Here is a 23,886-nt window from a genome sequence, read left to right on the forward strand (position 1 = left end):
GATTTCTACCAGTATGACATCATGATGGGCATCTCGATCGAATTAGGTATCAAGTCCGTACGTGAGAAATAACTGAGATCTTTATTCCATCAATTGCAACTCCTCCCACGAGTCCCCAAATTTACCTTCCTGATATCAATGCCAAGAAACCCTGGTAGGTATCGTACCCGCAGTATATCAAAACCGCTATGCGCCATTATTCTCATCCGGCCCCCTCCTCCTCGATCCCATCCCAATACCATCCTGCCCAGACCCACCCCGTGCATCACCACCAGTACCACCCTGCCTCCCCTCCTCTCTCAACTCTCTATTCCTCCCCCTCAAATCCTCCACATCAGCATCCGACCCAACAATAACATGATCATCATCCTCTTCCTCATCCTCCTCCAAATCCCCATCACTGCCTTCAGACGGTAACGAACGGCTCGCTTCCTCTTCGGTGCGGCGTTGGAAGTCTTGGGCGTGGACGTTCTTGAACATATTTGTTGCTGTGGCGAGGCGGCGGAAGGCTTGGCCCACGGGTGCGGGGGCAGCTTTACCGAGGGGGGTAAGGGGTTGGTCAGAACCAGAGGCGGAGCCGGAGGCGCTGAGGCCGGACATGATTCTGGTTCGTTCACCCATCCCTGGCCGCTCTTCGTCGGATTGACTGTAGAGATGGTACGGAAGCGGGATATCTCGCTGTGCCCTGAACTTCCCAACATTTGTCATATGCTCATTCTCCATACGAAAGAAATTCCACATAAACCTCCGGAAGACCTCGACAATCGCGTGTACGAAGGAGACCGTTGCAGAATGTTGGATCTGCGCAGGGAAAGCTGGGTAAAAGATCCAGCCGAGAACACGCATGATTGGGTCAGCGACGATGGCGAAGTAGTATAACCACACCTTTCCGAATCCAAGATCATGCCTCAAGAAGCGGTGAGGAGCGTGGGGTTGGAGCAGGGACCAATCCATAAAAAGATCCCACAAAGAGGTGTATATCGTGTTCAACGTCGCGAAGACGATGTACAACACCTGATACTTGGTATCCAAATGGATACGCCAAAGACTCAGGAACATGTACGTAAACGTCGTACACAGATACTTTCCCGCGTTCACAAGATGCGGAAACACATTCCGCGTATCCCTATAACGCCGCAAACACTGCAAGAAACGCCAAATACCCGGAAGGCAGGTCATGAACCCAAGCAACGCCGAATGTGCTGAATTGCACTGCTGAAGATTCCCCTTCCAGTGTCGAGCGTAGAGACAGGCAAACAACTCGATGTTGCCCATGCTGTAGGTTAATGACTGAACCTGATCACCCAAGAAGAAATCTCTGAACTCGACGGGGTAGAGACCAGAGCACAATAAACGAAACGCCGCAACACCAAACCACTTCCTCGAACTCCTGTACCCAAAGTCGAAGGGATTGAGCATCAGCACCAAAGCCAAACCCAAGAAGAATATAGGGTACCAAATCGCGGGCAGCTGATCCGGCCAGTAGTTCTCAAAGTTGAGCCAGAAAAATACACTCCACAAGAGTGCCAGGATGGATGGCAGCTCGAAGAATGTCTGCCAAATTAACATATGCCTTCCATCAAACTCGAAAATGAACGGATAGTTAATCCTCGCTTTCCGCCACGCCCAACAATTAATCCCAAACAATAGCAAGAACAAAATTGGCAATCCAAACCCTGCCCAAATCTGCAACAAACTGACAGTTTGTGGAATCCGCGCCCGAGTCTCCGCCTGCTGGCTCAGATAGATCCCCTGCACGAGGAAGACCGCAGACATGCCCAGGTACATGCCAACCCTAAACATCGTAACCGGATGCTCCGTCTGCCTCTCATGACTCCTCAACCGATCTAACGCAGCCTTCCTATCTCCCCTTTCAAAATACCTCGAAAACACATCCTCGCACTCAGCCATCATCCTCTCCAACTCCTCTCCCTGTCCCAACACCGAGTCATCAACCTTGGCCAAATATGACCGCGAAGCCCGGACGCCCGCCGTTTTGTCGAACTTCTTGAGAATCTTGCGGAAGGCTTCGCGGTTAAGGGTGCGGTAGGAGCGGATGAGTTCGAGGCCGCGGTAATGCTCCAGGACGGCGGCACGGAGTTTGCGTTTTGCGTAGCGGTATTGGACGTGGTCGGCTTCTTTCGCAACAGCCTTGAGATCCGCTTCAGGTTGGGAGGTATGAGAGCGCAATCGGTCGATGGCGCCGTTGGGCATGGTGCCTTGGCCATTTAGGGGGCCGTTGAGGATGTTGTCGAGAGGCTTATCCATCACTCTCTTCCTCAGGCCCTTCCTCCAGCCACCCTCCCCTTCTCCCTGCTTAGCCCTTCCCAAGCTGAGGGAAGGCCACCCCTGATTCCTGATCTTTTGATCTCGCATTTCATGCAACTGCTCACGGATAATCTTGAATTTCCCCCGTGCCTCATTCTCTCGCTCCGTACAGAAGGAAGTGATCTTGAAGAACTCGCCATCGAGCCATCTCTGGAACTCCCGTTGCTCAGGATTGAACCACAGCCCATCCTCATCCCCTCCCCCATCACCCAGTCTCCCATCCTCATCCGACGAACCGCTCGCCTGCGGCCTCACATGCCCCGCCCTCCTAACCCTCTCCGGCCTCGGGAACTGTACCGACCGCGGCGTCAACCCATAATCCCTGGCATGATACTCCGGTAACGCAGTTTCCTCGCTTTGTCGGCGTTCATCGGTGTGTTCGTGGAGTTGTTGGAGGCCTCGGACGCGGGCCACGAGGTCTTCTTCGTGGGGTGGGGTGACGCATGTTAGGGAGCCGACGACGACGTCGCCGCGGCTTGTGATGTGGGCTGTTTGTGGGCCTTGCGGGATTGGGATAGAGCTGATTGTCTCCGAGACGGTATGGTTGTTGTCGCCTTCGTGATTGGCGTCATTCGAGGTTGACGAAGGTACAGGTTCCGCTGATGTCGTCGGCACTATCCGATACCCATTCCCATTCGCGTTCCCGTCCTCAGCAGCCCTCCGTGCCCTTTCAACCTTATGCAACAACTTCTTTCCACGCTTGTAATCGAGATACCTGTACGCGCCGGTCAACCTCCACCCAAAACAAACCGCAGTAATCCCTCCACTTACTTCTGCCTCCACTCTGGAACAAGATTGCTTTCGAGATACTTTGCGAATTTCATGATCTATGTCACGATCGCTATCGAGCTCATAACGGGATGTAACGTAAACCTGAGTATATACGAAGTCTCAATGTGAAGATTTTGTGTTTGTGACGTTCTCCAATTTGCAGAGTCTTCTAAAGTTAGTTGGTCGGTTAGGGCAGCCAACATTTGAACTTGAGGGAATTTGGGACGCGCTTCAATGCAAAATCAAACTCAAGTGCGAAACCTTAATTATCTAACACATCGAGGATCTGTGAAGATGGCCAACTGGATTTCTACTATATCTATGACAGTCCGAACTTCTCCAAAAGATCTCCTCGCACGGTCCATTTATCATCCTCCTTCTTTCCCTCCCTCGTAGCAACGTCTTTCAACGTCGCTGTGATCAGATTCTTCTTAATCTTGAATCCCATAAACTGTTGTCGTAGCGTTTCGATCAGCAGGAGTTGAGATAGTGTCGAGCCCTGAATAGCTCGAAGAAAGGCTGGTAGGTAGGCGGGTGGGAATGCGGCGAGGCCTTTGCCTTCACCTGTAGTTGTTGACGCTTCCCGTTTGACCGTTGACGGCTTTGAGGATGGTGCAGCGAAGATAGGCGCAACTCCGTCCTTAACCTCCACATTCGTAGAAACCTCCTTCTCCTTTGGCACGGTCCAATAATCCTTGAACGGATCAACCCCCTCCCCCTCCGGTACCTCCAAGATAACCTCCACCCTCATCCCCCCAAACACCTCCGAACCACTCTCCCACACAGGACCCTTGACAACACTAACCAATTGCCCCGCAACCCTCTTCTTCTGCACATCCTCCTCATCATCCAAAAACGCTTGATCCTCCTCATCCTCACCGTCCTCAGTCATCGCCTCGTCGTCATCGAGATCAGAGAGGATTTCTTCACCGTCGGCTTCTTCTTCCCACTCGGCCTCGGAGTCGTAGTCATAGTTAAGAACTTGGGCGTCTCGGGCGAATGGGCGGCGACCGGTGATGGTGTGCGTTGGGCGGGTCCAGGTTCCGGAGTAGGCTGGTCTGACGTCTTCGGCGAATTGGAGATGCTTTTGTGGGATTTTCCGGGGTGAGTTGAGGATGGCAAGGATGTGGTCAGGTGAGGATTGACTTGAAGAGGTGCTGTCGATTAGGTCGGGGTTGTTCAGGTTTTGGATCAGTTGCTTGACGGTGTATTTCAGTTTTCGACCACGTCTTCGTTTTCGGGATGGTGTTAAATGTAACAGTTGTGATAGTCTCTCCCGTATTGGTGTCGACTCGACTTCTGATGGCGGCCGTGCCAGTGCTCTATCAATCTGGTTCTCTCCGGCCTTCAACGCATCTTCCTCACGTTTGAAGGCAGAGAAAGGCGCGATGTCCGTATACTGTTTCACGAAAAATGGCTGGAAATACTTGTCAAAATCGCTCTGTGGTGCGCCCGCTTTCTCCTCCACCGGAGAAGCCTTCTTTGGTGTTGCCGGCTTGGCGAAGAAGTTGTTCAATCGCATTTGTGACTGTAGATGCTTGTTAGCTTGAGCTTCAAAAAACCACATAGTCCAGCGCCGACCTTCTCTTTCTTCAGCTTGGCTTCTTGTTCCTGCTTCTTCGCCTCTTCCTTTGCCTTTTCCTTCGCCTTCCTGGCTTCCTCTTTCTCCCGCTGCTTCGCTTCGCGCTCTTCTTTCTGCAAGAGATGTCAGCTTTTGCTCAGTGTTCACTGAACTCCCACACATACCTGCTTCAACTTCTCCGCTTCCTTCGCCATCCTCTCCGCCTCTTTCTCCGCCTCCTTGACTTTCTTCTCCTCCTCCTTCCTCAACCTTTCCTCTTCCTTCTTCGCGCGCTCTTCTTCCTTTTTGCGACGCAATTCTTCCTCTTTTTCGGCCTTCTTCCGGCGGACCTCCTCTTCGCGGAGACGTTTTGCTTCTTCGCGTTCACGGGTCTTCGCCGCCGCTTGGGCCATTCGGGCTGCTTCGCGGTCCGGTTTGTGTTTCTTTGTGACCTGTTCAGAATCAGAGAATAGAACAACTAAGATCAGGGAGATAATCACTTCGGTGTTATCTGGCACTGGTGAAGGTGTAATGCCAGCATTGTCGGAAGTCCGCTTCAGAGGAGACCTCGGAGTTCCCTCTGCCGGTAGAGGCCCCGCTTCGGTCATAACTTCGTCCGACATGCTTCGGGTGAACCGTTTATGGGTATTGTATGCTGATGTATGCTGTATGCTACGGAAAAACGCGTCTGGTAGTGGAAGAGTCTGACCGTGCACTGCTTGGTCTGGAGCAACCCTGATCTACGGGTGTGAATGCCAGCAAATTCGACCAAAAAGAGCGTCTCTGTCGGTCTAACCTCGACGACGAAGGCCTTGGCCTCGCTGTTTGTAAAGGTTGCTGTTATCGTTTTCCGGGGAGGCCTCCTTAATTGTCCTGCTTCGCGTTTGGTGTCATGCAGCATCACGCGTCGACGTGCAATTGCTGCCGCGAATTCGAACTGTGGGACTTCCGGGACTCAAACAGTTGCGATTGCAAATTGGATAGCAATTGATGTAGAGATCAAAGGGCTATTTTTGCTATCTAATTGGCCAAAACAAATCACATCAAACTCAAACTGAAAGTTCTACTCCAACTCATTCTCACCAACCTCCACCTCCTCCCTCTCCCAGATATTCCTCGCCGGAGTCCAAACCTGCACAATGTTATCCTCCGCACACGAAACAATCGTCCACCTGTCCGAACCATCCGCACTTGGGCACCACCCGAATTCAGAAACGCGGTTGGTGTGGCCACCGTGCATGAAGAGGAGCTCGGGTGGACCGTCTTCGGCGTCGATGTCGGTTTGCTCTTGGCCGATGAGGGAAACGTCCCAAACGATGACACGACGATCCGCGGAGCCGGATGCGAGAATGGTCTCTTCGGATGGGTTCCATTGCAGCGTAGTGACCTCGTCTTGGTGACCCTCGAGGGAGTGGAGCTTTAGCTTGAGGTTTCGCAAATCCCAAAGAGCAACGGTCTTATCCGCGGAAGCAGTCGCCAGGACGTACTCAGAAGCAGGGTTGAAAGCGAGGGTGTTGACGGCCTCGTTGTGCGCCTTGACTTGGTGGGCTGCGGTCTCGGTCGCCGAGGATCGGGTATCGTGGATTTGGAGCATGAGATCATCGGAAACGGATCCGAAGAGGGAGGAGTGCAGGGGGTGGAATTGGACTTCGTTGACGACGGAGGTATGAGACGTGTAATTTCTCAAAGGCTTGAGAGTCGCGGTCGCGGAAGATGTCTTTTGGTACGAGCTGATGTCCCACAAGCAAACGGAGCAATCACCGGCTCCGGTAACAAGTTGACCGGGAGTGTTGGGGTTCCATGAGAGACCGTAACCTTCCTCTTCGTGGCCTTTGAGTCGCATTTGGGGAACACAGTTGCCGGTAGGCAGCATACTGTGCTTGGTCCGGTCGAAAATGAGAACGTCGGTGGAAGGTGACATCGTCGCGATGATATCTGGGTTCTGGGGCATGTATCGCGCGCGGTTAACCTCGCCATCGTGGTCGATCTTCTGCACGATCTGAATCCTGGCATCGCTTGCTCCATATCCTCCAATCTCACCGGAGCTCTCATCGTAGGCAGATGGCGCAACGTTGGATTTGGGAAGCGGGAGAGTAATTTCGGCGATCTGGAGGTAGTTTGAGTCTTCACCGGAGGTATGGGTACCGAGTAGCATGCGGTGCTTGATGTAGTTCTTTCCTGGTGGTGATTCGCGATCGGGGAACCATTGACAGGTGAGGGTTGGCCATTCCAGAGCGTGAGTTACAACAAGGTCGTAAAGGAATGGCGAGTTCTTCTTCCAGATCTTATATTCTGTAGATCAAATCAGTGATCATGCAACAAATGCAGCTGACGCAAAGAGTGATCTACCTTCATTGATTGCTTTCTCGGTGACGATGGCTTCTTCAGCGGCCAAACGATCGGAATCTGCGACAACCGGTCACCATCAGTCCAGTTAGAGAATTGAAAAGACTAACGCACCATCCATGTCCGTATCGACGGTCGGTGAGTGACTTCTTGAGGCAGACATATTGTTCGTTATTGTGTAGAGGTTTCTTCCTGTCAGTCCGGACTCAAGGTCGCGGTTAACGTCGAACGCGTTCCCTTAATGAACGAGCGCGGGTGTACAACAGTGAGCAATAGGACTACCAAAACAGCAAAGGTTTATCAAATGGGTTTTCGATTCTTACCACTCCGAGCAAACCCAGGTCACAAACGCTGTTAATCCCAGTCACGTGCATGCATCCTGACGTTCACGACGCGGCCTAAGCATCGACTGACTCCTCGAAGGCGACGCTCGTCAAAGAATCAAACGTTTCTGAGTCAGATCAGCTTTGGACAGGAGAGGAAGAAGATAAGGAAAGACGAATAGCACGACCTTTCATCACTACTAGACACATATTACGATGGGTATCCCGAAGGTTTGCCTCCTGTCGCCTCTCAGATCCAATGCGCAATTGCTAACATTGTTCCCCAGTTCTTCCGATGGATGTCAGAGCGTTATCCGCTGTGCTCACAGTTGATCGCCGAGAACCGTATTCCCGAGTTCGATAACCTTTACCTAGACATGAACGGTATTATCCACAACTGTACCCACTCTGACGGCGATGCAACGACGCATATGACCGAGGATAAGATGTACATTGCGATCTTTAATTACATCGAGCATTTGTTTACCAAGATCAAGCCTCGCAAGGTGTTTTTTATGGCCATTGATGGTGTCGCCCCCCGAGCCAAGATGAACCAGCAGCGATCCCGACGATTCAGGACCGCGCTTGACAATGAGAACGCGAGAAAGAAGGCGATTCAGAAGGGAGAGGCTGTTCCCGACGATCCGTTTGACTCTAATTGTATCACACCGGGAACGGTGTTCATGGCCAACCTGAGCCGTCAGCTGCAATACTGGATCAACAAGAAGGTGAGCGAGGATTCTGACTGGCGTGGTGTGCAGGTTGTTTTGTCTGGTCACGATGTACCAGGAGAGGGTGAGCACAAGGTCATGGAGTACATCCGTCTTGCGAAAGCACAGCCGGATTACGACCCCAATCTTCGTCACTGTCTTTACGGTCTTGATGCCGATTTGATTATGCTTGGTTTGTTGTCGCATGAGCCTCATTTCTGTTTGTTGCGTGAGGAGGTCAACTTTGGTCCTTCCCGCAAGACCTCGAAGCACAAGGATCTCGACGCGCAGAATTTCTATTTGATGCATTTATGTATTCTACGCGAATACCTCGATCTGGAGTTCCAGAACATGGCCGAGTCACTGCCGTTTGAGTATGACCTCGAGCGCGTCATTGATGACTTTGTGCTTTTGGCATTCTTTGTCGGAAACGACTTTTTGCCTCATCTTCCAAATTTGCACATCAACGAGGGTGCTTTGGCGCTCATGTTCAAGTCGTATAAGCGCTTACTTCCGAAGGCGGGTGGTTACATCAACGACAATGGCACTATCGACTTGCAGCGATTGTCGCTCATGCTGGAGGAGCTCGAGACCTTCGAGAAGGAGTATTTCGAGGCGGAGTACGCGGACGCTAACTGGTTCAAGGGTAAGGCTATTGGCGGTAACGCGGGTAAGGGTGGGCACTTGGATTTGATCGAGAAGGCGAAGAAGAAGAACAGGATGGTTCTCACTCCCGAGCAGAAGGCCATCTTTGAGAAGGTGAAGAGCATGGTGCTCGGCAGCTCCAGTGAATTGAACTTGGAGCCCGGATTGGATGCCACAGATAAGCAATTCGTGCAGGACATGGCCAAGGACTTGCACCTGGTGTGTAAGAAGATGAACGAGTCTGGAGACAAGTTTTTGAGGTTGGAGAAGCCTGCTGGGGCTGGCGTTGCTGATCCGGAGGATATGGAGGCGTTCAGTGCGTTGACCCGCGAGTTGGGCAAATACGACAACGCGCCCGTCATCACCACCACCCGCGATGATGCGGAGAAAGAGGTTGCTAGGCAGTATGAAGTCAAGTTCGATCAGTGGAAGGATGAGTACTACCGCGAGAAGCTTAGTTTCGGATTGAATGACGAGAAGGCGTTGAGGGAAATGACGGAGACGTATGTTCAGGGTCTGCAGTGGGTGCTCAAGTACTACTACCAGGGTGTCGCTTCCTGGGGATGGTTCTACAAATACCACTACGCCCCCAAGATCTCGGATGTCAGGAAGGGTCTTGGTGCTAACTTGAAGTTCGACCTCGGTTCTCCCTTCAGGCCGTTCGAGCAGTTGATGGGTGTCTTGCCGGAGCGCAGTAAGAAGCTTATTCCGGAGGCGTATCGGGAGTTGATGACTGAGGAGACGAGTCCAATTCAGGACTTCTATCCCAGAGATTTCGATATGGATCTTAACGGAAAGAAACAAGATTGGGAGGCCGTCGTGAAGATCCCGTTTATCGACGAGAAGCGACTCGTTGCTGCCATGCAGACTCGTGAGAAGCGTTTGACGAAGGATGAGAAGCAGCGGAACAGTTTCGGAAGCAGTTTGAGCTTTACGTTTGATGAGAGCTTGGATTTTGTGTACCACTCGTCTTTGCCGAATGTGTTCCCTGAGATTGGACACTGTCGTTGTAAGCAGGAGGCGTATGAGTTGCCAACTGTGCATGACCCTGATTCCCTTGGCTTCGCGTTGTGTGACGGTGTCAAGCTTGGAATCAAGGCTCTTGCTGGATTCCCTACTTTGCACACCATCCCCTACACCGGTACTTTGGCGTACCATGGTGTTACGGTTTTCCAGCAGGAAAGCAGGAATGAGACAATGGTCATCACCCTTGAGAACGTTTTCGATGGAAAGAAGACCGAGGAAATTGCTAAGGAGAAGGTTGGGCAGGTCGTGTTCATTAACTGGCCATACTTGCAGGAAGCCAAAGTCGTTGCTGTTTCGGATGAGATGTTCAAGTACGAGTACCGCTCCGTGGCCCCTGGTCAGCCCGCCCAGCTTGTGCCTGTCGAGCACTCTCCTATGGAGGTCAACAACTGGCGTCGCAGGGCTGATCGCTTGGAGCATTTGTACAGCAAGCGTGGTGGTACTGTTGTTGGACCTGTTGAGGTCATGTTGCACGTTGACATGCTTCAGGGGTTGAAGAGGACCGACGACGGCGCAATGGTGAAGGAGTACGTCCCTGTCAAGGGTGACGATGGTGACTTTGCTGTTCAGTCGACCGTGGCTGAGGTTCACTCTGTTGATGTGCGTTTCATCGAGCAGGATGCTCTTTCGGTTGAGGAGGACTATCCTGAGGGCACCCGCGCTTTCTTCTTGGGGGAGTATAACTACGGACGTCCTCTCGAGGTTATTGGCCACTCTGGTGGCAAGATCGATATCTGGTTGAGTACCCTCAAGGGTAAGGAGCCTGACTTCGGAAAGAAGATTGTGCAGGAGGCGGAGAGGTCTACCCGCTACCGTCCCACGTATGTGGTGACCAGGGAGATCAGGATGCACCCTCTTATTCTCTCGAAGATCACTGCATCCTTCACAGTCGTTTCCCAGGATACTCGTATCAACCTTGGATTGAACTTGAAGTTCGAGAGGAAGATGCAGAAAGTCTTGGGATACACTCGCAAGACCAATGGTGGTTGGGAGTTGAGTGACAAGGCCGTTGCCTTGATCCAAGAATACCAGGCTAAGTTCCCCGAGTTCTTTGCCGCGCTCTCCAGGAACCCCAACGGTGACATGTACAGGGACACTGACATCTGGGGTGATGTCCAGACTGCTAAGAACAGGATCAATGAAATTAAGTCTTGGCTGAAGGATAAGGAGGCTAAGGACTTCGAGCGTGTTCCCTTGGACGCTGAGCAGCTTGACGGCGATGTCGTCAAGAAGATCGAGCAGTTCGCGGATGCAGTCGTGAAGGAGGCTCAGCCACCTCAGCCTAAGAAGGTCAAGGGTGTTCCCCGTAAGGCGCTCTTGAAGCCTCAGCATGCCGAGAACAGGTTGCAGGGTCAGCGTTTCGCTCTGGGTGACCGTGTCGTTTACGTCCAAGACTCTGGAAAGGTACCGATTGCTACTCGCGGTACAGTCGTTGGTGTCAGCCAGGCTACTGTTGATGTCTTGTACGACACTTCGTTCATGAGTGGTACTACTCTTGGTGGCCGCTGCTCTCCTTACCGTGGTATGACTGTCAGCAAGACCGCTGTGTTGAATGTTACTCAGCCTTCGGTCATTACCTCTTCTCAAGCTGCTAAGCGTGCACCCGCTCCTGCTGGTGCTCAGGCTGGTCCTGCCAAGTCTGTGAATGGAGGCCACAAGGTTGCCGTTGTCAACGGCGGTATCAAGCCCGCTGGTACCCCCGCCAAGGCCGTTGTCGCTGACGATACTGATGACTTGACTAAGAAGTTACAGGCTATGGTCATGGGTCACCAAGCTCAACAGGGCAAGCCCCCGCACCAGGTTCATGCCAATGGTCACAGGCCCCATGCTCACGTTCTCCACCATGGTGGACCTCAGCATGCTCACCAGCACCGCGGTCCCCCTCCGCCTCACTTTGCTCTTCCTCAACAGCACGGAGGACGTCCTGCCGTGGGCATTCTCGGTGTTCCTGTTAACCAGACTGGATACCGTCCTCCGGTGAACATGGCGACTCGCCCGCAGGTTCAGGATGCTCCTCCTCAGGATGGTGCGATCATTGCTGCGCAGCCTCAACAGCCTCAGCCTCTTAGGCACAACCCTCACGGAAGTGGAATGCACGCCATCCCACCTCCGTCTTCCCTCAACGCGCCTTCCCAGCGTGGGCGTGGTCGCGGACGCGGACGTGGTGGCTTCGGTGGGCACGTGAGCCGCGGTGGTGTCCAGGTGGGATTCGGTGGACGGGGCGGTCATAACGGTGGAAAGCCTGCTGCTCCTCAGGGACCCACTCCCCAGGCTTAAGCTCTCTGATACCCCTTCTTCTTTTCACTGTTTTGTAGGTTGGTTGGGGATAATGGATTAGGTAGGATACGATACATGAGCGATCCGCTTTTTGGGCTATAGTCTAGTAATGCGTCATGTTAAACTTGGATCTTGCTCAAATGTTCATGGAGAAAAGCGTTTGCGATGTGATATAGACTTTCCCCACACGTCCCCGCTGACGGCTTTACATGTAGGCACGTCATTCGGGCCCAATACCATACCTTGACCAGGGAAGAACAACAAGAGTCTATGCACGTCAACTGGTTGGGTTGTAATCATGGATGACTCAAAGTTCGACAGTACGATGTCTGAACTCGATGACAAGATCGAACTGATGGTATCTCCCGTCCAGCTCTTGCGTCGCTCCTAGCGTCCTATTTAACTGTTGTCTCAGTCCAAGCTCGCCGTGGGCGGAGCTCCTTCCTCTACAGAATCTGCTCCGAAGGAAGCAGTTGGGCTCGAGAAAGAAGCTTCTGATGCGAGAATACACAAGCTGGCCCAGAAGGCCCTAGTGAGGGATATGGATACGCCAGAGTTGGAAGGGACGGTGGAGGATCTGACAGCAGTGTGAAGCAACGTGAGGGAGGTTCTCGGTATTTTCCAGAATTTTCGCACTGCCTGTTGGTGAAGCAAAGATATGTATATGTTGTACCTGTGGGTATCAGTTATTTGGGCACCGAGCCGTCAGCTGTAGCGGGAGTAGCGGGAAAGTCAGTGTTCTCTAATTAATGCACCTTCGACTAGCGTTTGAGAGTGGGCGAGGCGAGTCTTGAGCTGGATGCCATTGCCTTCTTAACGTCCCACGTCTATGCCTTCCCCTTCTTCTCTTCCTCCTTCTCCGGCAACCACGAGTACAGAAACTTAATCACCCGCTCATTCTTCTCCCTCATAATCCTCTCCGTTACCATATCTCCCAATTTCTTCGACAACACTGTTCTCACCTTCTCCTCATCCAACTCGCCAACATTGACGACCTCCGCAGAAATCTCGTCGTTGTCCAGAGTTCGGATTGCTACCATGAGTGCATCCAGGCACTTCTCGACTTCGTTCGTCTTTCCCTCATCCATTGCGCGTCTCAAAACAAGTTCGTAGATCTTGAAGTTCGGTAAGAGTAGGAGACGGAGGACATTCGTTCCCATCCCGCTCAAACCCGCGATCGCACCATACTGCGCACCAAGCGTCTTTTGAGGATCCATGAATACTCTCAACAAGGTCTTCGCAATACGCGACTTCATACTATGATACGCATCCGCGAAACGGTTGATGATGTAGTGAATGATACTTGCCGCCAAATCCCGGACAGCACACTGTTCCCTTCCTGTAGCAGCCGCCTCCTCTACCGATGTCGGACCAAGCTTGTTGCCGACAAGACACGTTAGAATAGACGGCATGAGGTTCGTGATATATGGATCGATGTAGAGATTTGGGTTCCGAAGAAGTGCGTGGGCGGTGTGTAGCATCATCTCCAATGTCAACAGATCCTTCAATCCATGTGTAATCTTCTCCGCAATGAAGCTCGTAAAGTACGGGATAAGTTGATGGAGACCAGGGTCATTTTGTAGAGACGAGATCGCTGCGGAACGAGCGGCGGGATCGGTGGGGTTTGTGAGCGCTTCGGTTGCGCGTTCGAAGTAGAGGGAGAGTTCGCGGGAGATGACGTGTTTTACGAGGGGTTTGGTGGTGGTGTCGGTTGGGAGGGCTTGGTTTCTTGATGCACCGTTTGTTGGTGGGCCAGTAAGGGGTTTCCCGGAGTCTGAAGGCGTTGGGTTTTGTGGGATTGCGGGCTGTACTCCCTCGATTGCGAGCCAATGCGCTGTGTGAACTCGTTAGAGCCTGCCCAAGCAGGAAGTCTTTGAACTACACACCTTTCAAGGATACATCCCGAGGAACTTTAGGTAGAGGCATATTCATCACCTTCTCGAACTCCACTTCCTCGTCGTCCAGATAGTATAACTGTCCACTTCCGTACGCCGCTTCCTTGAACTTCAGTGGTCTGCTCGAGCTGTACCCGTATAGAGGCTCCACATTCAGCACCCGCAGCGCATGATTGATATCTTGTGTTGTCATCGTCGTCCGTTTTGCGTGTCGCATGAACTTGAGAGCCTCCTGGACGACTTCATGGATGCGGTATTCGACGTCCATCGCAAGCGCCTTCGCAACGTCGTCATTGAGGTTTGTGATTCCGAGAGATTCTGCTACGTCCTTGACCGTATCCGGCGACCATACTGTAAGAGCCGCCATGCTTCTGCGATCGTTTATGATAGGGTTGTCTGTTTGTACTCGTCGACGTTACAGGGACCTCGCGTGAGCAACGCGTGCAGGTGGAGCGACCGCAGCTGTTCACCGAAGTTACCAATCAAGTAACTCCTGCAAAAGAATTATCTACAAACTCAATCCCAGCATTTCCTGTATCGATTGACTCGAGATTTGGACAATCAGCGCCTGCAACATCCTGCACTGCCCTCTCGGCTTCAGTCACCCGAGCACGTTAACGTGAACGTTACTGCTACGGTCAAATCGAAAACTCCAAATAAAAGTGAACAATGGTACAGGTACCAAACAAACCCAAGGCTATTGCTCTTGGATGGACCGCTGTTCTCGCAGGTGCGTCTCTTTTCTCGTCTTTTCTGTCTTCCTCTCCGTCCTTAACAAGGCTTGGATTAGTTGGTTTCAGCATCCTCTACTTCGCTAAAGAAGAAATTGCAGCCCGTCGAAAGCGAGAGCTCGACGGGTGGCATCGCCTAGACTACGAGGAGCGAAAGTCAATGGGTAGGGTAAGTCCGGCGCAGCCACATGACCAGGATCCAACGGGAAATCCAAGTATGGAGGCTGGAGCACAGGATGGTGCGAGTGGTGGAATGGGGAGGAGACATGACGATCCGGCGTCAAAGAGGTTAATTGGAGGACGGATGTCGGGTGATCGTCTGTGAGGGATGGGAGTTGGGGTCATGGGGCGGCGTCTTGTACGTTATTGGATATCATTAATCCCGGGCATGGGATTCATAAGAGATGAGACAATATCTGTCGTTGATTCCATCAGTTAGTTGTTTTGATGGGAATGCGGACAAAGGTCTTGCAAGATTCGTGTGGCAGGGTATTTGAATGTGTATCGTTCCATGAAGTCTGGGTCCGTGCTAGACCCTCGCATCAACTGCATACCAAAGTCATACCAAAACCTTCTGTTCAATTAACAGGAACACTAACGTGCAACCGGTCTTTGTGTAGTATGCCTTGTATGGGAGGCGTTACTCGCAGGTTCGATATCGGCATCAGTGGAGTTAGAAGGATAGAGTTTTCATTGCCAAGTTCATTCTGATAGTACGTACGTAGTTCATCCGTGCAGCTACACTACCATGGAAATGCGTTATGTCAAGGACAAGAGAGACTCGCTCTTACACGCACGGGAATTGGAATGCTCATTGATGGAGGTAAGGTTCTGGTATAAAACGTTCGATTGTTGTCTAACAAGAACATGGCGAGAAAAGAAAGTTCCCACTAAAGCCCCATCTAGAAGGAAATGAAAGTAATGCTCTGCTGCTGCTGCCGCTGCGGTGACCTATAAGGTCATAATGTTTTGTGTGACAACGTTAGTCACTGCCGTGCAAGACGCAAAGGACAAGCTTGAGTACAAGACATACCAATGATAGATTGGCTCAAGGCGACGTTCGCATAATTATAAGTCCCAGACGTGAGACCGGAAGACGTATACATTGCTGAGCAGTTTCCGTTTTGGCTTTGAGTCATGTAACACCATTCGAGGGGAACCACCAATAGCTAGGGTCACCCGCTACATCATGTCAGCCCTCGGCGTAAGTGCCTCCCGAGGCCATATTCACTTTACCTTCTCGGTGTATCTTTGCAGTGGGCGAGCTGTCGCGCTCGCATTTTCCCAAACATAACGGCCGCCTATAGTCATGGATCCGGTCAAGTAAACCCGAATCCGCTGCTAATATTGCCAAGATATGCGCCACTGTTCCACTGCCGATGGCGAGCCCAAACACGCCTGAACTGAACTTTGCTCGATCTACCTTGCAAATAACGTGTTCCATCAACGTGCACTCGCAGTAGCTGCTGGGGCCGTTCCGCGCGGAGGGTTTAGTGCGCTATCACTAGCGCGGGCACGTCCCGCGTTGCCGTTCCCAACGAACGCTGAATACAAACATTACCTCGTACTCAGTTTTGTCAGAGCAGCTGCCGCTGCCTACCGCTGTCCTATCGGGTACTTGAGGCTTCCAATTTAGACGACCAACATCCTGTATCAGCGAGTTTCCCCACCGCAGCCGGCGGCTTGACCTGATCGTGTCAGTTGTGTCACGATAACGTAGAGCCTTGGTATAGTGTTTAAGAGCGACCTGATAATCTAGGTACTGCTGAGCCAGCTGACACAGCTGGGGGTCCGGTAACCGCTGCTGAAGGGATACATAATACCTGGCGTCTCAATGGCTGACAAGGACAACGAAGTCCGATCTGGCGTGGGAAAAGACGACCAGAACGGTAAATGCCTAGCTATAGGAGACCACCGGTGTCCTTCGGACCTATACAGGAAATCTGGAACTTGATGACAAGTGAACCATATGTAGTTCGGGCATATCTGATTGAGCTCGGCAAGAGGCATACGTCTATTAATTGGCAATTGTTTCACACGCAAGCAGCTTTTACATCAATACCGTTATGGTTATCCAGTGTTTTTTTTCTCCTTCTAGACGCCGACATGGACACCATGACCCAGTTTCAATTGGATCAATTGTCACAGATACATCAACTAGGCCGTCGACATCTCGTGGACAACGTCATCTTCGTCGCCTTCAGGCAGGTAGAACATTTTCAAGAACGGTCTCATGGGAAATAGTGAGTCTCTCAGATCCAAGGACTAGATTTCTGTCGGAAGGAGACATCTAAGTGCATATGGTGAACATGGTATACCTGGTATCTGCCAACGTTGTTGTCTTTGCCGCGATGGATACCGCGAACGTCACCCAACATCGACCTGCAGCATGAACCGTACAACACTCGCAAACATCCTCAGGGCCCGCTACCGTCTCGAACAGCAGGTCAGAACCATGGCCACTGTACTTGAAAAGAAAGAGGGGTTCAAGATTCCTGATGGGGCCTGGCACAATGTGATTGCGCCCGATGGACCTTATCTTCCCAAGGCTGGACGATATCATCTGTATATCGGTACGACGTGACCGGCGAGTACGTCAAACATGAAGCTAACTTGCTTTTGTAGGACTCTTCTGTCCCTTTGTATGGCGAACCCGACAGCTGGTGTTCGCGACTGACCAATCTGACAGGCTCACCGCGCAAACCTCATCCGTCATCTGAAAGGCCTGACGGACATGATCGACATTTCCATCGTCAAGCCCTACCCCAAAGGCGACGAGAACGGTTGGCCAGGATGGAAATTCCCTACGTCGAACGAGGAGTACCCCAGTGCGACGGTAGACAAAATCTTTGGCGAGGATTACATGCACAAGATCTACTTCAGGGCGGATAAAGACTACAAAGGACGGTACAGTGTGCCAGTCTTGTGGGACAAAGAGACAAACACGATCGTAAACAACGTATGTATCTTCGACGTACTCTTGTTACGTACTGATGACATAGACAGGAATCCCATGAGATCCTCCGCTTCCTCAATACCGCCTTCAACACCATCCTCCCCGATCCTTACGCCTCCAAAGACTTCTACCCAACCCATCTCCGTTCCCGCATCGATGAGTTTAGCCAATGGATGCAACGTGACCTCAATACAGGCGTCTACAAAGCCGGTTTTGCCAACGATCAAGAAGCGTATGATAAAGCCGTCATCGCACCCTTCGACGCTCTAAACGAACTCGAGAAGATCATCTCCGAGTCAGGAGGCCCGTATATCTTGGGCAAAGAGCTGACGGAGGTCGATCTGAGACTGTACCCGACCCTGATCCGTTTCGACACGGTGTACGTGCAGCACTTCAAGTGCAATCTGGGCACGATCAGACATGATTACCCGTGGCTGAACAACTGGATGAGGAACTTGTATTGGAACGTTGAGGGGTTCAAAGAGACCACGGATTTTAAGCACATCAAGGAGAACGTATGCGTAATCCCGGGTGAGTGTTGAGTGTCAAGAGCTGACATAAAGCGTAGTACACGAAAAGCCATTACGACATCAATCCAAAGGCTATCACCCCGATGGGTCCTATTCCTGATGTAGAGGAAGGAGTGGAGGACTGGTCCAGGCTGAGGGTTGGTGCGGTGATGCTGCCGAACAGCACGCAGTGATCGCTTGACTGCTCGAAAGATGTTTGGGTATGTCCGATGTGTGATTTCGATCGTACCTTACCACTCAAGGATGGCAGCAAAAGGACATGTTTCCTCATTTTCCCCCAGAGCAATAATAGCCAAGAATTACGTCCCAAGAATAAACCTTCCTTCATTCCTCCCTCAAAACTCCTAATTAATAGGCAATAGGCTATGAGCGTTCCAATCCAAGAACAAAGAATTCCCTACAACAGCCGCCGACACTAACAATGCCAAAAACTCCACAAGCAAGACGACCAGATACCAATGTTCGCCGAAAAACGCCTTCCCTCCCTCAACTTCCACTTTCGCATAATCTTACACCTCCTTCTTCATCTCCACCTCCTCCTCCCCCATCGATTGATCCCCATCCCTCTCCTCCCTCTCCATCAACAACCCCCTAACCCCACCCATCCCCGGCTGCCACTCTTCTGTGAGAACATCCCCCCTACTCCTCCCCAACCTCTCACACCACTCATCAGCCCTCTCCAAAACCTCAGCAACAATCCCCGTAACACCCCAAAGACAATCCAAACTCTCTTTCGCCAAGGTCAAAACACGGCCTGCACTCCTCTCCTCCGGACTCGGCCCGTGGTGTCCATTGAGATGGCCGTGAGGTTGTGAGACGGGGTCTTGTGCTTGTGCCACCGCAGCCCAGCGTCCCGGTAAGGACAACACATACGCCCTAACCCTCCCCCTCGCAGGTTCTGGCAGAGATGCACCGGCGTAATGCGACACAACACCAACGACCTTCCTCAACGTCTCAACAATATCCTGCTTAATCACCGCCACCCTCCGACTCAACTCCGTGCTCTGCGCGACTGCCCCCTCATTCCCTCTTCCCATTGTCCCACCTCCCACATTCGAGAACGAGACCAATAAACTCTGGAGTGTGGATATGGTGGCAGCGAGATGGTCATTCGCGTATCGGAGCCACTGAAGGCAGTAACGGAGGCTTTTTAGAGATTCCTCGGACATCGCTGCGCCCAAGCCGCCGGCACCGACGAGGACGGTTTGCCAGCGGGACGGGGAGTTCCGGGTTGTGAGTTCGGTCGAGGTTTGGGGGATTGTGGCAAGTTCGAGGTTGGTGGAGGTGGAGGTAAGGGGTGATGTTTGGGGGTCGTCGGTGCGTTTGCGTTTGTGCGATGAGGTCGGGGTGGGAGCGGTGGGCGTGCGTGCCTCCGGATACTCCTGCCCATAGCCATTCCTTTCACGGCGGTGCTCTGCAACCGGTGCCGGTGCCAGTTCCGGTCTTGGTTGCGTCGGCTGCGAATACCTCCTCTCAATCTGTACACACTCATCAGCGAAAGATTCAGACTAACGCCTTGGAGTGCATACCGTGTCCAAACCCCTACAAAGAATATCATCGAACGGCCTCACCACGGGTCTGGCAACACTCTCCACCATCTCCGCTCCATACTTGAACACATTACTCATATTCTTTCCACCTTCGTATGCGCGGACAGCGGTAGAAACGACCGGGTATGTCGACACCCTAGAAACAAACCCTTCTTCTTGGACATGTCGTGGTCCAGGACGGGGGTGAGTGTGGGGAATGGTTGCTGGGGATTGAGTGTGTCGTGAATCCAAATCTGTGCAAACTCTCATTAGCCAATTGCAAACTAAGCATCGGGCGAGGGAGAAACCACCTGCTCGTAAACTTCCCAAAGCTTCCGCTGCCAACCTAACGTCTGGATCCTCCATACTAACCCCACTCGTGAAACTCATTTGGTCGTCATCCCTTCCTCCACCTGCATAACTCGTACCGGCGGTACTTCCGTCATCGAGACTCCATACACTCTCAGTTCTGGGCGTAGCCAACGAGGGAGGACCAGGGTCGCAGAGGCTCTGGATACTCAGTGTCCGGCTAGGGAGTGGGAGTGGAAGGCCGGGGTGGGGACGGTGGGAGAGGGAGGGAGGGGCGGAGGAGGGGGTGGGGGCGTCGGATGTTGGAGGTGAAGCGTAGGCGGATATTGTCAGGGGTAGTGGTAAATGTGATGGGTGTTCGGGCTTGATGAAGGGGTCGTAGTCGTGGTCGTGGTCGGGGGAGGACGAAGGATCGGTTTTGGAGTTCACCAGTGGAGGGAGGATTGGTGGTGGTTCCATCTCCGCAATCGTAGTTGACAGAAGAGCGTCGCTGACTGTTTGAAGGGAGGTAAGAGGGGATGTATGCTGGATGTATGCGCTGCACCGGCGCGGTTGGATGACAGACGACGGATAGGGACCGCAACTGATAAATGATGCGATGGGTGTGTACCGACCGCGTGCGACGATAGTGGAAGAAGTCGATGAGCTGTATGACCTGTGCCAGACGTAAGCGAGCTGTCTCTGGCTAAACAACAGCTTGTCAAATGGTTATGGTGTTGACCTTCCTCCAGCCAGGCAGGGTTGGTTGGCTGTACACCCGCATTTTAGCCGCTGACATGTGATTGCGGCGAGAGACGTCCAAACAGCGACGAAAATGCGATCCTCGACAATTTGCACAAGGGCGTTGAGGAATGGTACCCTGAGATTGCGCTGTGGGCCAATCCCATCTACGAGGCTCGTTGGGGCTCAATCGCCTCTGATCAGAGGCCTGGGAGCGAAGACGGGCGCGGTCGATGGGAAGCAAAGAAGATGGCAGTCCTCCGCAGCCGCTTCTCAGCCTGTTGTGGGTATCGAACCGATCGCGGCTGTTGATCCTACCCTTGATATCACGTCCGTCCTACGCCAAGCCTCACAAGAATTCCCCGACCAATCTCTGCATAACGACATCTCCCTCGCCCTCACGCACCTCATAAACCCCTCCCACCCCCTCCGCATCGCCATAACCCCCCTCTCCCCCACCGATCCCTCATCCACCACCTCCAGTCTCCTCGACGCGATCCTCGTAGACCCCCTGAGTGGTACATCGAAGCATCTCTATCAACGACACCGCACAACAGCCGAAGGAACACTCATCCGTTACGGACCCGTCGCGACACTCAACCCCCTCTGCGAGGAACACGGCGCCCTATCCGTCCTCGAAATCCCTCATCCGTTCTTGCAGAGACATAATTTGGAGATTGTCGAGCTTCCTGCACCCAGCCCCAAATTACTCGCGGAGATTATTCCGACGTATACGAAAACTGTGTATACGACCACCTCCCCCGCCGCATTCTACGCATTTACCCCGACTCCCACTCTGTCCGAGGTTGTGTTGGACATTGATCCCGCATCTCACACCCTCCTTAAGACCGCGGGGGAGGGACGGTATGTCGTGAGCGCCCACACGGCCTTAACCGCAGCCGGGGCACTAGAACTCAGTCCCGCGAACGCAAGCACATACTCTCGAGATTGGTTAGCGTCAAACATCACCCCACTCCTCCACTCCCTCCCTTCCTCGTCAATCCGAGCGTTACTAGACCGAATTATCGCACGGTGCGAGTTCATCCAAGACGAAGAGCGGAGGATGAGTGCGGTGGCGGAGGTTGGTAAGGGACCAGTTGAGGTACACCAAAAGCGTGTGGAGAGGTTACTCGAAGCAGGACGTGCGTGGGCCTCAACCGCACACGCCGAACTCGAGCACACCATCACACCCTCCCCGACCGATCCGGACGCAAAGACATTAACCAGACCATCTATCCAACCACCACAACCTCTTACCGAGCTCTTCACCGGACGTCTCGCGTTCTGGAAGTTGTTGTGGAGGGTCGACGAGGTTGGGCCGAGTGTGCGGGAGATTGTGTATGGACAGTTATTGCCGAGGGCGGAGAGGGAGTTGGTGTATCTCTACGGTACGATGGCTTTGCTCAACCCTGACTCTTCCTCTGCTCCCAAGATCGAGAACAACGTGGAGGAGATCGGGGCAGAATTACGAGCGGCAAGGGCGGAATTGGCGGCAGGACCTACAGATGCCCTCGCCCGTACCGCACAGGGCGCTCTACTGAAGGCAGGGACTCTAACGGCTGCCTCGGCCGCATCCTCCGCCATCCTAACTCTCGCCCTCGATTACCACCTCTACCCGTCCCTCTCCCCACTCGCCCTCGGCCTAGTAACATCACTCTACCTCCTCCAATCCACCTGGCTAGCAGCCAAAACGGATTTCGAGCGCTATTGGAGAGAGATTGGCGCGCAGGCGGTTAGGAGGGAGGGTGGGAGGTGGGAAAGGGTGGTTAGGGGTGTGCAGAGTGAGGAGGTTAGGGCGTGGAGGGGAGTGGAGGTGGATAAATTGAGAAAGAGTGCGATATTGGAGCAACTGAGAAGTGCTGTACGCGGTTAATGTACGGGAAGCAGGAAAACGAGATAAAAATGCATCTGTTGGAGTACAATGGATAATACCGTGAACTTTACACGAATGAAGAAAAACGCCCCTATGAATACCCTATGACCCGCCATTCGTCTCAAACCCAAAACGCATACACGTACACCACACGCCGGAAACAACTCAGAACAATAATCACAGCAGCATCACCGCAAATTCCCCCACTCACAAAACACGATCGCAACGAACGCCCGATACGCCAACGCCCCGATCGTCAACGTAACCCTAACCCACGTCCTTAACTCCCTCCCCTTCCTCTGCCCCATCAAATCGAGCCCACCATCAATCGTGTCTTCCATCCCGTCTTTACCGGCCGACATGACTTTTTTGCCCATGTGCGGGAGGGTGTGCATGTTTACTGGTGGAGGGAGGGAGCGGTCGTTGTCGATGTCGGGATCGCCGGTTTTTTGAGGAGGTTTGGGGTGGGATTCGTGTTTGTAGTGGAGGGGGAAGGAGCTGGAGTCGTTACTGCCCCTAGAGCTGCCTTGGCTGTTGCTCGAACTGGAGGCAGATATCTTGCCGGCACTGCTCCTGCTTTCAGGTCTTTTGGTTCGAGGCGTTGCCGGCGTTTCAAAGGACATCTTGGGCTGCTTCTTGGGCTCCTCGCGTGTGATCATCGCATTCGCATTCGTATCTGTATCGTACACTTCAAGCTCGACCTCATCCTTGTTCTCCTCTTCTGCCTCTGTATGTGATCTTTTGGGCTGGCCCGAGCGTAGCTATAACACAAGAGCTCCTGGTCAGAGCCACTCTCTGTGAGAGCCGTTTATACGCACTCAATAGCTCGTGTTTCCCGTCCCAGCATGTGCGTAACCTCCCCCGGTGCTTTGAGCTGCAGACCCGGTGGCCGTCTGGGAGTCTTGACTCGCGGAGATGCGTGCGCCGTGTGTACGTGCTTCGCCAACGCGAACTTTCTCGTCGTTGCCTGTATGTATTCGTTAGCAAGCACGGAGATGTGGCGCTGACTCAAACATACCTCTGATCTTTCCTTCGATTTTTGAGAGGGTACCGGCTACTTTGTCACCGAGTGATGGTTTGCCGTGATCAAGCTTGTAACCTGCCGGAACTCCTGATTCGTTGTTCTCCTCCCTCGACCCCTCACTACTCGCACCCAACCCCGCCGCGCCCTGGGAACCCTTCCATGAGGGCGAGAAATCCTCTGCTGATGACATTCCGGTGTTGGTTGACGGTGTTGGTTGTTGGTGGAGATGTATGCTCTTACCCCATGGGCCGACTGCCAATGACGTCACCGACCGGTCCGACAGGACTACAACAAACATTAAAACCGTTAATTCGAATAAATCTAAGATGCAT

General features: G+C 52.7%; 9 protein-coding genes across 9 annotated transcripts; 3 read left to right on the plus strand and 6 right to left on the minus strand.

Annotated features, from left to right (window-relative positions):
- Positions 1-101: 101 nt before the first annotated feature.
- On the minus strand, positions 102-633 carry SAICODRAFT_29676 (uncharacterized protein). Its single transcript, XM_019167472.1, has one exon. It carries the CDS (start codon positions 598-600, stop codon positions 187-189), a length of 414 nt encoding a protein of 137 aa, XP_019025204.1. The 5' UTR covers positions 601-633; the 3' UTR covers positions 102-186.
- A 2,785-nt stretch (positions 634-3,418) lies between these two features.
- On the minus strand, positions 3,419-5,527 carry SAICODRAFT_70336 (uncharacterized protein; the record flags this gene model as incomplete). Its single annotated transcript, XM_019170556.1, has 4 exons — positions 5,161-5,527; positions 4,846-5,112; positions 4,681-4,794; positions 3,419-4,627 (listed from the first exon to the last, which is right to left on the minus strand). The coding sequence occupies exons 1-4, from the start codon at positions 5,281-5,283 to the stop codon at positions 3,419-3,421; spliced, it is 1,713 nt and encodes a 570-aa protein (XP_019025205.1). The 5' UTR covers positions 5,284-5,527.
- A 137-nt stretch (positions 5,528-5,664) lies between these two features.
- On the minus strand, positions 5,665-7,326 carry SAICODRAFT_78275 (WD40 repeat-like protein). Its single transcript, XM_019171106.1, has 3 exons — positions 7,121-7,326; positions 7,010-7,066; positions 5,665-6,952 (listed from the first exon to the last, which is right to left on the minus strand). Exons 1-3 carry the CDS (start codon positions 7,167-7,169, stop codon positions 5,724-5,726), a joined length of 1,335 nt encoding a protein of 444 aa, XP_019025206.1. The 5' UTR covers positions 7,170-7,326; the 3' UTR covers positions 5,665-5,723.
- A 5,488-nt stretch (positions 7,327-12,814) lies between these two features.
- SAICODRAFT_6390 (transcription initiation factor TFIID subunit 6) lies at positions 12,815-14,249 on the minus strand (the record flags this gene model as incomplete). The annotated part of the gene is made up of 2 exons (XM_019170026.1): positions 12,815-13,821; positions 13,874-14,249. 2 exons carry the CDS (start codon positions 14,247-14,249, stop codon positions 12,815-12,817), a joined length of 1,383 nt encoding a protein of 460 aa, XP_019025207.1.
- Positions 14,250-14,375: 126 nt separating this feature from the next.
- SAICODRAFT_64866 (uncharacterized protein) lies at positions 14,376-15,074 on the plus strand. Its single transcript, XM_019170104.1, has 2 exons — positions 14,376-14,612; positions 14,673-15,074. The coding sequence occupies exons 1-2, from the start codon at positions 14,552-14,554 to the stop codon at positions 14,936-14,938; spliced, it is 327 nt and encodes a 108-aa protein (XP_019025208.1). The 5' UTR covers positions 14,376-14,551; the 3' UTR covers positions 14,939-15,074.
- A 1,946-nt stretch (positions 15,075-17,020) lies between these two features.
- On the plus strand, positions 17,021-18,280 carry SAICODRAFT_29682 (glutathione S-transferase omega-like 2). Its single transcript, XM_019167473.1, has 5 exons — positions 17,021-17,186; positions 17,239-17,255; positions 17,303-17,572; positions 17,620-18,084; positions 18,138-18,280. The coding sequence occupies exons 1-5, from the start codon at positions 17,069-17,071 to the stop codon at positions 18,270-18,272; spliced, it is 1,005 nt and encodes a 334-aa protein (XP_019025209.1). The 5' UTR covers positions 17,021-17,068; the 3' UTR covers positions 18,273-18,280.
- SAICODRAFT_70340 (transcription factor Opi1) lies at positions 18,248-20,182 on the minus strand. Its single transcript, XM_019170557.1, has 3 exons — positions 19,940-20,182; positions 19,629-19,882; positions 18,248-19,607 (listed from the first exon to the last, which is right to left on the minus strand). Exons 1-3 carry the CDS (start codon positions 20,016-20,018, stop codon positions 18,609-18,611), a joined length of 1,332 nt encoding a protein of 443 aa, XP_019025210.1. The 5' UTR covers positions 20,019-20,182; the 3' UTR covers positions 18,248-18,608.
- Positions 20,183-20,751: 569 nt separating this feature from the next.
- Positions 20,752-22,530, plus strand: SAICODRAFT_24418 (uncharacterized protein; the record flags this gene model as incomplete). Its single annotated transcript, XM_019166777.1, has 1 exon — positions 20,752-22,530. One exon carries the CDS (start codon positions 20,752-20,754, stop codon positions 22,528-22,530), a length of 1,779 nt encoding a protein of 592 aa, XP_019025211.1.
- Positions 22,531-22,624: 94 nt separating this feature from the next.
- Positions 22,625-23,398, minus strand: SAICODRAFT_213872 (uncharacterized protein). Its single transcript, XM_019166420.1, has 2 exons — positions 23,349-23,398; positions 22,625-23,291 (listed from the first exon to the last, which is right to left on the minus strand). Exon 2 carries the CDS (start codon positions 23,187-23,189, stop codon positions 22,719-22,721), a length of 471 nt encoding a protein of 156 aa, XP_019025212.1. The 5' UTR covers positions 23,190-23,291; positions 23,349-23,398; the 3' UTR covers positions 22,625-22,718.
- Between the last annotated feature and the right edge of the window lie 488 nt (positions 23,399-23,886).

This window comes from Saitoella complicata (genome assembly GCF_001661265.1).
Source record: "Saitoella complicata NRRL Y-17804 unplaced genomic scaffold SAICOscaffold_7, whole genome shotgun sequence".
Taxonomy (NCBI): Eukaryota; Fungi; Ascomycota; class Saitoellomycetes; order Saitoellales; family Saitoellaceae; genus Saitoella; species Saitoella complicata.